Source organism: Stegastes partitus, unplaced genomic scaffold (assembly GCF_000690725.1).
Source record: "Stegastes partitus isolate 25-593 unplaced genomic scaffold, Stegastes_partitus-1.0.2 Scaffold135, whole genome shotgun sequence".
NCBI lineage: Eukaryota > Metazoa > Chordata > Actinopteri > Pomacentridae > Stegastes > Stegastes partitus.
The window spans coordinates 767,908-779,821 of NW_007577866.1; the positions used below are offsets into that span (position 1 = coordinate 767,908).

General features: G+C 37.7%; 1 protein-coding gene across 1 annotated transcript in view; it reads right to left on the minus strand.

Annotated features, from left to right (window-relative positions):
- LOC103355167 (unconventional myosin-XVIIIa) overlaps nucleotides 1-10,334 on the minus strand; it is a gene marked incomplete at its 5' end in the record, with an annotated part of 54,666 nt that extends 44,332 nt beyond the window's left edge. Inside the window, 5 exons of the mRNA XM_008278858.1 lie at nucleotides 1,656-1,783; nucleotides 3,846-3,957; nucleotides 9,081-9,200; nucleotides 9,610-9,699; nucleotides 10,191-10,334. Of these exons, the coding sequence (XP_008277080.1) occupies nucleotides 1,656-1,783; nucleotides 3,846-3,957; nucleotides 9,081-9,200; nucleotides 9,610-9,699; nucleotides 10,191-10,334 (594 nt within the window). The remainder of the gene's footprint in view (nucleotides 1-1,655; nucleotides 1,784-3,845; nucleotides 3,958-9,080; nucleotides 9,201-9,609; nucleotides 9,700-10,190) is intronic.
- Between the last annotated feature and the right edge of the window lie 1,580 nt (nucleotides 10,335-11,914).

The window sequence follows — 11,914 nt, forward strand, 5'->3', positions numbered from 1 at the left end:
TATCAGAGGCTGTGATGGCACCATTTTTTTTTTTTTTTTTACTCACTACTCTATCCTATAGAGCAGCGGTCCCCAACCACCGGGCCGTGGACCGGTACTGGGCCGTGGGTCATTTGGTACTGGGCCGCACAGATAGAATAAAAACATTTTATTGGTTTATTTTTATTTCCAGCGGAGTCTGCAGGGTGTTTTATTTTGAAACATGACTAGCTCGTCTTCCCATCACTTCCGTTTGTGCTCGTTTCCTGCACATGACTGTCAGTTTTTATGCCCGGCTGCTAAACGAAGCCGTCAGTCAACAACAAACGTCTCAGGAGAGCTGCTTTGGAAAGTGGGAGAGACTTAATACTGAGACAGGAGAAAAAGTAAACATGTTAAGCAATAAAAATTAATTTTATTTATTTAGGAAACTTTTCAATAGAAAAAAAAAAACAATTATTATTTGTTATGTGCGTAATGACCGGTTCGTAGAAACATTTCTTGCTTAAAACCGGTCCGTGGTGCAAAAAAGGTTGAAGACCGCTGCTGTAGAGGGTCCCAGGGGGGCTGCACCTACGGCCAATCTGGAGTCACCAGTTACTCTAGCACGTATTTGGACTGTGTAAGGAGGCTGGAGCACCCGGTAAAAATACATGCAGGTACAGAGAGAACAAGCAAACTCTACTCAGAAGGGTTCTAGCCGACCTGGAGATTCAAACCCAGGTCCTTCTAGCTGAGAGGCTACAGTGCTAAACGCTGCACACTCTGCCGCCCTCAGATATATCAATAAAACCAAAAAGGTCCAAAAAACCTCATGGTGGCACAGCAGGAAATGTCACAAGGATTCATCATCGGAGGAATTTTGCAACAGTCCATCTGATAAATGTTGAGATATATCTGACTGAAAAAAAACGAGAACTTTGACCTAAATCCATAGTTGTTGAGATGTTTCATTCTGGACTGAAGAGGTGTGTTAAGAGCACGGCTAAAAACAACTACCAACAGTGACTGAAAGAATTGAACTAGAAGCAGCTCAGTTTTAAAATATCATCCCATGTACATACTGTACATTAACAGTGCTATCGAACCATTCAGATACTGTATCTGCTAAGGATCTGAACTCTCAGCTGCGAGAACTGATGATACTATTATCTTGATTATTGAATTTCATGTTTCTTACTTGCAAGAAAAGGGAAGAAGCCACAGCAAGCAAGGACTTCAGTTTAAAATGAAAGAATAAAGTCAACTTAGAATCACCTCCCTAAAATAATAATTAATAATTGAATAGATGAATAATAAATAATCTTTATAAACATATTTTTTGTCCTTTTACACTTTAATTAATTTGAATCCAGAGTGTTTAACATTCTTCAAATGATGTTTCCATGTCTGTATAAGGTGTGTATAAAAGCAAGAATATAATTTTCCGTCATTGTAATAAATAAATAAAAATGTAAGGAAGTGAGTAATTAAGTAAATACATAAATAAATAAAGTGTGGTAGTACTTAGAACAAGAGAATGAGTTTAATCAATTAGGTAAGAACTTTACATCATAACACAGACAACAAAAGTATGGAGCATTTGATTTCATTTAGTTTATAAATAGGTTGAATTAAAATTTATTGAAATAAAACTGGGTTCCCTCTGTGGTAGGTGTGCCTTTGTGTCCACTCACCCTTCTATCCAGCTGCCGTTTGTTCTGCTGCTCCACCTCCAGCTTGTCATCAAACTCCTGCTGCAGCCTTTTCTTGGTGAACTCAATCTCCCTGATGGCTCGTTCATACTTCAGCCTCCACTCTCCTCCTGTTACAGCAACATGGTCGCGGTCAGAGTTTTTACTTTATTAGATTTGCTGCATATTTCTTGAACATCAGTTTATCATAAAAATAACAGATACCAAAGATGTGTGCATGAAAAAAAATTGCAGGACACTATAAGAATTGAGAGTTAAAATGCTTCTGTGCTGCAGAGGTCAAAATCCCAAAAAAAGAACAGTGCAGTGGGAAGTTCCAACATTATGGCCTTTGATATCCTGTACCTATACCTGGAATCCAGACTTAAATTAGCCAGGAAAATCTGGATTAAAATAAAAATGTGGAAAGACAAGCAGTAAAGGTACTGAACAAGGATGCACTGCGGACTGGAATTGGCCCAAATCACCTGGCTATTGGGTCACCCCACACTAAAAGTTTTTATATTAGGTAAACATTTGCAGTGCTTTCACAGAAAAGCTACTGCAAGTGAAACTCAACACTTCTTGTGCTTTTTCATTTTTAGAGTCACTCCTATTTCTAACAGACTTTTAACTGGGAACACCAGCACGTAGAGTTGACTGTAACTGCTGCCTTACTTTTTTATACACACATCAGTTTTGTAGGTATGTATAAGTGCACTGGAAAATGAAATGAATAAGACAATGATTTTACCAATGCATTAACTCAGCTGTACAACAAGCACAAGCTTATTACTGTAATTACTGTATTAATTATTAGAGATCACCCACACACCTTTAAGGTATCTCTGTGAGGTGTAACTTATTTGTGTGGAATGTACTTAAAGTCTGACATGAAAACCCCTTCATGATAGTGCTGCAATATCATTTCAGATCTGCTATGGTACAAACCAGCAACACAGTTGCAACCTATGCAACATGAAGACACTTACTGAAATCAATTCTACATTCACAAAGCCTGTATGCCACACAAAGACAACTGGCAGCCTGCCTGCAGGGCGTCTGCAACTGAATCCTTACTTCATTTCTCACTTTGAACTGATCCATTTCTAATGTACTTCTTCACACGGTCTATTCTTGGCTTTTGTAAAAGCATCGATTGGACACCACCCCTGCAGTTCCTGCACCTCCACTGAACAACACCCACTGAGCTTTTCTCACAGTCTGGGAAGGAATTACTACTATTGTTACGTCTGTATGGAGGCATGTGAATGCACAGTTCATTCAAAGAGTTGACAAAAATAACAAAGACCACAATACAAGTCTGATGATATGAGAGTGTGAAGAAACTATCAGAGGTGTTCATTCAGCTCAGTGCACCTTCTGTTTACAGGCTCTAAACAAAACAAGAGTAAGCTTTTGGTGGCAAGAGACTAATTGCGACTACCAATCTTTTGTGTCAACAGAGTTTTGCTGTTTGGACTTGTGCCTGGGAAAAACTGAAACTTTACAATAGTTTGTGTTCCATTTGATTTTGTGGCAAAAAGGCTGAATTAGTAAACTGACCGAAAATATAGCAACAACTAACAGAGAGAAAATCTGAAACTTCCACCAAAAAACAAAACAAAAAAAAAACAACTAAAATATTTCAAATTAGTAAATATTTACTGAATGTTGTCATTGTGAAAGCTGCATATTACACACCACATGCACATTTTAATGACAAATATATAATAAAACCATGATTACATTGCAAGAAGGATGTGTTCAAACTGACAAAAGCACTGCATTAAAAAAAAAAAAAAGACAGCCTCTCATTCATATCTTTGAGACCACTGCACTGGCAAAGTAGGGACCCCAACAGGAGGGACTGTCAATGCGGCAACATAAGTGTAAAACAACAGCTGCTAACACAGTCGTACGAAACACAGCTACTTAGACTTATGTTGTTCCACCTTAGCAGCTTGATCTGGTGATGCCCACACAGCCCTGAAAGGACATCTAATCAGTCAAACACCTGCGTGGGTGTCGAGCAGCTTTAGCAGACTCCTGACAATTAGCATTTTTATGAGTGTGTTTTTAACCAGCATAACATAAACGTGTGGAATCTCAGCAGATTGGTAATTATTGCCGCGCTGAGGGAGGTTCTATTATTTTGCCAACATCAGGACTGTGTTTGGAAATGCGTCTGACCTGTGTCGTCATCGTCCATCTCGCCGTTGAGTTCAGAAGCCCTGATGAGTCGCGCCTCCATCACCTCCATCTCCATGCACTCCATCTGTTTCTTCATGCTGTCAAACTTGGCCTGGTGGATGAGAAGGAGAAGTTTCTATAGCAACATGAACACATCTGTCTCATTAGTTCTTTAAGTTGTCATGAGTTGGAGCCGAAACAAAAACACAAAAACAACTCTGAGACACACTGGATTAGAAAGTTTGCTTATTGTTGAGGTTAGATTGATACATCTCCTGCTGAGACAATAAATTAAGTTCACAGTTTAATTATGACTGGATGATTGCAGTCCAGGGCAAGAATGTTCAAAGTAGCTCTTCAGACTACTTGTAGTGATATTTGTGACCTTCAGTGTATAATTTTTGCAAAAACTTTCTGAAAACCTGAAAAAAAATGAACTCACAGCTTATTATGATACTTAATTTGTGCAGCTTTTGGTGGGTAAAATGAGACGCAAAGCTCCCGGGTAAACTCCAAAACCACCTTGTTTAGGTGAAAATGGAGAAGCATAGCCAAATTTCAGCTGCGCTTAAGTTTTGTCATATGTTTTTAAAGGGGACTCATTAAACTGTTAAAAAATGAATGTGTTTTGTGTTACCAGGGGGTGGGTTACCAATCTTTTCATTACCAAAAAAAGAAAAATAATTGTAATCCCCAAATTGCCATTATTTGCATACCCCTACAAAGTGAACCTTACTTCAGAATGTTCCTTTTAAATCCCAGCTTTACAAAGGCAAAGCTGAGATTTAAAAATAACATAAGTAGGTGAAGGAACAAGGACAATTTTGGGCATTGCAAGGCCTTATTTAGAAACTTAGCACAAAAAAACACTGCAGAAACTAATCCAAATACGTACACACATCTAGTCCATCTCAGTGCAACGTTCCCAACATGCAGTAAATACCCACATTGCCCCCTTGTGCCTCTCCCTCAAGCACACACTCCAGAAGAAATATCAATCCCACAATTTTATACGCCGAGCAATTTATGGGCAACTCCTCCCCATCGCGATCTGAGCAATCTATTTCAACATCCCCCCAATAAAAAAAAAATAATAATAAAATCAGACAATGGATAGAGAGAGCGAGGGGAGAGCAGGGGTGGAAAAATGGTGTGTGTGTGTGTGTGTGTGAGAATACAGATGTATAGCAGAGAATGACATGGAGACAGTGTGGATGTACAAATGACTCCATAATAAAAGTCCCTTTTGTAGGTTTAAGTGCAGCTTCATCTGATCTGGTGTTTGCCAGAATATGTTTTGAGGACATTTACGAATATAATCTTTACAACTGCAAGTGTGTTATATATCTTGCATGTCACATATACAGTCCACTCAAAGAGTTAATAGTTGCTGTCATCATTCTTGCAGTCAATAATGGCTAGCAAGTGATCCCTTCATTGAGCGACAATGATGGGGACAAAATCTGTTCAGTTGAAGAAAATGTGCTTGCTTTATGAGTGAATGACTACGGCAGCCAACAACTACTTCAACGTATATGACACAAAAATGTTACAATAAAAAAAGAACTGATACAATGCGCAGAATCCATCCTGTCTGAAATGAGCAGCATTCTCTATTTTCTTGTCATTTGAATGTTCACTTAGGTACAAACAAAACTCTGAACCGGTACAAATGTAATTCTGTTCATCATAATATCATCATGTGGCTGCCAATGTCCTCATTAAAGATGTTATTAATGTCATCTTTTGACAGCATGAACTATTTAGTAGTTTCTGGACATTTCTTCCTTCAGCAGTTGCCTTAGGGTCTCTGTGCAGGTTGCTGACCAGAACAAAGTCTGATTGCACCTAATAATATAAAATTGCTTATTGTGGGCCCCAATATTCTCTTGTCTATTATCAGAATTGTCACCTTACTGTAATAGCCTCTTAAATTAGCCACAGATTTAGAAAGATGTCTAACTTAGAGCAGGAGGTTCACAGTGCAGCTAATCTGATGACATGTGCGCAGCTGTATTGGAATTTTCTGATTGGCTACTACTGTCTGCTACACATCTGTTCTTTTGTCTCCTAAATGTCTGTAGTTACTGGAGATCTGGGATATTCTTTTTAACACTTTGACTGAAACTGGTAGCTTTACAAGGCATTTCAAAGCAATGCCTCTGCCAATGATCATATCTCACAGCGAGTCATAAACAGGTGGAATTATTCAGACTGAATTGAGCAACTGACAGTAGTCTGTGCAGTTCCAAAACTATTTTCAAAGAAAAAAAATGTCGTTTTAAGATACCAATACAAAGAGTTTCTCACAACCCTCATTATGTGACTTTGTGAACCTAATTTGGTGAAGAGCTCCAATGCTGTTTGTAGATGCAGAGACCCAAAGGAAGACTCACACATCATACTTGGCGGAAAATGCTGAATTGCTGTTGTTTAGGAAAAACGAAAAAAATGACAGAAATCTACTCATGTAGAAATAACATGCAATGTATTAAAAATCATACAAGAATCCGGGGCGCCGCTATAGCCTGGTTGAGCTGGCGTCTCATGTGCAGGGCTACAGTCCCAATGTGGAGGTCATGAGTTTGAGTCCCGCGCATGACCCTTTCCCACACATCCTCCCCCCATTCTTCTCCCCACTTTCCTGTCTCTCTCTCACTTCACTATCAAATAAAGGCACAAAGGCCAAAAAAATAACTTAAAAAATAAAAAATCGTACAAGAATCTTTGAAAAGGGATTTTTTTTTCCTCAAATGACAACTCACAACAGAACAAAACCACCTGCACTTGTGTCTCAAATTATCAAACCAATTTAGGGCCGTACACCAAGAAAACCAAAATTTTGTTGCATTACAGGTGAAAAACTCATTTAGACAATGTGGTTTCATCATCTAACAGGATGTGTTCTCCTGTCAGAATCCTGTACGAGTAGGGAAGTTTGGGATTATTTGGTATTGCATAGGAAAAAAAGCACAATATGATTTTCTCTATAGTAGTCTGGAATTGTAAAATAATCACTGGCATGTATCTTCAGTAGGAAATCTTTACCACACAATGTCAGCTTGTAACTTACTACTGCTCATTTTAATGAGTCAAAAAAAAAAAAGACACATTTTGTCCGTGCATTGCAGGAACGGAACACTAAGTACACAAACTCTGAGAAACAGTTGTCTAGTGTATATAGTTTAGTTATTTTGTATTGTACTGATTAAAAAAAATAAATAAAAATTAAGAAAAAACTATTTTGAAGGTCTACTTCCACCTTCCAATATTACAGCAAAGTATCAGACGTAAATCAGTACGTGTGATCTGAGAGGATACTCTAACAAGATTACAATAGCGATTTGTATTGTCTCTTCATGGCTCAACTAGGTCGGCTGGTGATCAATTGTAAATCATTCTGATAGAACTGACCTTCGATAGAACAGAGCTAAAAAAGTTGAAATGGAAGCAACTACCATATTAGCTATGTAATACCATCCTGTTTTATAAAGCCCATCTCTGCCATGTACACCCACAGAAGGGCAATTGTTTTTAGTCATTCCTGAGATGGGAGTTTATATTTGAAGAGAGAAAATCAAGAAAACATGGTCATTTTCTGTCAGTCAAAGTGTACTGTTAAAGATAATTACACACAGAAACAAATATTGTACTATAATAATCAAGCATTTAATTTATATTCCTCACAAATCCAACTCTGTAAAACACAACTGTTACTCAACTTATACACCGACACAAGTGACTCTGATGTGTAATGGCCCCTGAGTTAACGTGTACTTTTCTGTTACGTTCGTACAGTTATTTTGAATTGACACATTGGTGTCATTTTCTGGTCTTACAAAGCGCAAGGAGTGTTTTCCATCATCACAGTCCAGTTTAAAGATTGTTTTGCTAAGTCAGCAAAGAGAAGTAGTAACCAGTTGAATGAAATCTGTGTTGGGAGCTTTAACAATGACTGAATTACCTGAATTTCAAACTTATTTTGAACCATTACATAGAGAATTAAACTCTCTGCCAAGAAACATCATCAGGAGGCTCTTCTCTTCAATATTTCAAGCTGATGTGCTAATGCATGCTGTAAGGTTAAAGAATATAGCTACAAAAACTTCAGTATCTTATTGCAGGGCTTTAAACTCTTATGCATGTCTGTTGAACATCCCATTTCCATTTAGTTTAGCAGACATCTGGTTGGAAAAAAAGTACCCAGTGAAGAAATGGGTGAGTATTATAACCTTGTGAACCCCAAGCAGTCTCTGGGTGTTTTTTGCCCTTATCACATTTTTATTCAGTGTGGGCTCATTTTTCATTGTAATATAAAGACCTATACCTGTATGGGAACAGAACAATCATGGCTAGAAGTAGAGACAACTAAACAATCTCTTTTGTTCAGTAAAACACAGTCACAAATGTGTGGTTTATTTGTTAAACTTATTTTTTGTTGTATTTTTTTTTTGATTATTTATCTTTTTTCCAAGTACCTACAGCTGTAACTAATACTAAAACAAAAGATTTTATTGCATGGATCTACATGTTATAGATATTTATCTATTTCCACTTTGATAACTTTTACAAACTCTGTTTCACACTACTCTGTACATCGGCTTTAAAATGATACTTCACCATGCTGAATGTATCTTTAAACAACTTGCTGACAACTTGCTCCTCTGTATACTTTTTTGAGTGATGACACATTAATTTTATTGCTACAGCATGTTTCATGTCTCTCTAATCTGGAGGAGCAGAATGGGTATGTTAAATTCAGTGACACTGAATAAATACATCTCTAAAAAAAAAAAAAGTTCAATTTTATAATGAACATAGTTTGACATGTATAAATCAGTCATATCAGTTGCAGAATTGAACTGATGCAGGCCATTGCCCTATCTTGTGCTAGTTCCAGCTGGGGCTGTTTTGTGTATTTTAGTTTATTTATATTTTAGTTTTAGTATATGCAATATTGCTGATCAATTTATTTAATTATGCTGTAATCAAACAGGTCATAACTGTACTCTCATTGCTACTTTAACGGCATCTAATTAAACCCCAAAATCTCATGTGTATCGAAGTTACTTATTTAGTTTTTTTACATGAATAAACATCGTTTTAGCTTAAAATGGGCCGTGATTTTGAAAACCAAAAAACAGAATAAAAATAAATCTCCTCTTGAAATCACTGAATCTTTACCCAAACGGTGTGAGTGCGTACGTGTGAGCGTGCGTGTTTTCATGTCTCTACCTGCAGATCCTTCATGTCCTTCTCCAGTCGGAGTCTCTCAGAAGTTTCTGTCTCCAGCAGCTGAGAGGCTGATTCTCCAGTGTTCCGCTCATCAGCCAGCTCTGATGACAGCTCTGTGATCTGATGCAACACATGCACACAGTCCCACACATTAAGTGTCAAGCAGTCATCTATATTGCATTGATGTATAGCTTAAAACACTGACTCTGTAAGAAACAGTGTGACTTTGTTGAAGGCCCAGTTTGATCATTTATGTCAGTAACTGTTAAAAGATCGTCAGGGACTTGTTAAGAACAGGCTAACTGACTGACCAAATTTAAGTTTAGTATGACAGTCATGGACACAACAATGTATAAACAAATCATGAAACTGAACAGTCTACTCTCAAAATCGGACTCTTTTTGATCATTCCTTTACAGCTCTCTCACTAGTTAAAGGGTCTGTGAAAAAATCTTTGACATAAACTGTCTTTTGGTTTTGTTCCCCTCAGACATGACCCAGATCTCCCTCAGTATGTGTGTGTTCTCACCCGGCTCTCAAGACGGTCGCTGTTCAGTCTCAGCTCATTCCTCTCTTTCTCTACTTTCTCCAGCTTCTGTTTGAGCTGCTGGATCTCTTCCTGGAAAGGGAAATACAGAAGGTATTGAAGAGAGACATACATGTTTGTGGACAGAGTAATTACACCCATAACTGGTTCTCATGGGTGTTTTCCTTCTGCAAAGAAATATCTGATATCCATCATCTTGTGTAGACGATAAAATATCATCATTACACAAACACTGATTGTAAAAATGTTAATTCAAATCCTCAAGCAAAGTTTTCAAGATTTGGTGACAATTCCAAGCACTTTCATGGAAAGTTTTTGTTTTTATATTAATGGGGAGGATATTTGTAATATTGATGGATATACTAACATAAACACAGTTTGATTTAAAGAAAACCACAACAGATATAAAATAAAAAACACCACAACTTCTACTGTATCAGCCTTCAAAAATCCATCAGTCTTACATTCCAACAAAAACAGTAGTTGTGACTCTCCAATTCAAAGGTTGAAATCATTCTTCTTACAAATATGTCCAAATTGCGGCTGTGTGTGTGTAAACTCACATCCTTGCCACGGATCTGTTCCTCAGTGAGCTGCACCTCTATAAGAGGTCTGACGGTGGTGAAGAGCTTCCACCATGGCCAACCTTTGACACCACGATTCTTCTTTATGTTCTTCTGGATGCAGCGGATGGCCAGATCCTGGATCTGTCACATACATGCAACAATATTTAGCAGATTTTTAAAAAAGCATAAAACGCATCAGCTGTAAGCAATATCTTCTCAAAGTAGAGTAATTTATAACTAACAAAAAGGCCACTCTGAGGAGTTTTGAAATGCGGTGATGTGTCTTGTGAAAGTAAACTCACTTTTAAACTTGGAGTTTATTATTTATTCATATGTTAATCATATATTTATAACTATTTCCCTAAATATGTTTTAATCTTTCCAAAATTACAGTTAAGGACAAAATTATTAGTCACCAAGCGATAGTGGGTAAAGGCATGGAGCATTTTCCTAAACGTCTGTCCAAGGTTAACATGATTCATCAAATTTTTCAGCTTTTCCCAAACTTTTAAAGGTTCTCATCTTGTAATTTATTTTTTTTTTTAAATCTTTAAGATTGCTGCAGAGCAAATACATTGAATTAAGGTGTTTAAAATTCTTAAACCTCATGGGAATTCGTCAGGAAAATTTAGCAAATTGAAATGTTTAGCTTTGAAACCACACCTGAACCCTGTCTGACTTGAATGTCTCAAACAAACAACACTGTAGCTGGAAAAACTAGTTCCCACTGTCCAGTCTCTGTTAAAATTCTGTTGAATATTTGAAATAGGAAGATGAATATCACTTTGTGAAATAAGCTTCACTTTCATCTACCTGTACTGCTGTTTACTGGCCTTGTCTATGAACGTACTAACATGAATTCATTTGAAATGGTCGCAGGGTCACCGGACCCTCATCAGTGCATACATATCCACTGATTGCGCTCTGTTGCATTTCTGCATTGATTGATACAGGATAAACTTTATTGTTTTTTTTCTTCTATATTTAGACATGCTTTAAAGTTTGTCTGATGTCACTTGGGTTTTTTGATCACAAATGTGTACAAAAACAGATGAATGGAAATGTGTTCAGTATTATAGTGTTTAATCCCTGATAGTGACAAGTTTGTTAATTCTCTGCATGCTTGGCATAATTACGCTTGGGGTACCAAACAAGGCGATGACTGACCTGGAACAGGCTATGCAGATGTATGTAAATGTCAACCAACACCTTTGTTCAGCCTCGTTGAAACTAACCAGAGTGAGTTCACATTTACAGTATTAAATAAACATGGCATCTATAGAGGAATGTAAATGCAATGTGATGGGATGGTGGAGAAATCCTGCCCAGTATTCTGCTGGAGCCTCATGGAGCTGGTCTTGAGGATAGTTTAAAGCAGAAGTGAGCCCAAAAGAACAAGGTCAGCTTTTCTTGTTGTGTATTGTTTTAGTGCGTCTGGAGGTAATGCTCAGATAGCAACTCATGCTTATGTTGTTTTAAGATTCTGCTGATGTGCGAAATTCATCCTGCAGTTGTTGTGAGAACCATGTTCCAGGCCCTTGTGTGTTTGGTTGCTGATTATGGTGGTCCTGAAACCTGAAAATGTAATGGTATGTCTTCGTCTTCCACTGCCCTTTCCTCTACCTCTCCTTTACACCTGGCACCAGCAGGCCGCTATACAGCCCAGCATTTCATGTGCACGCACACACGCACGCGCGCACACACACACACACACCTACACA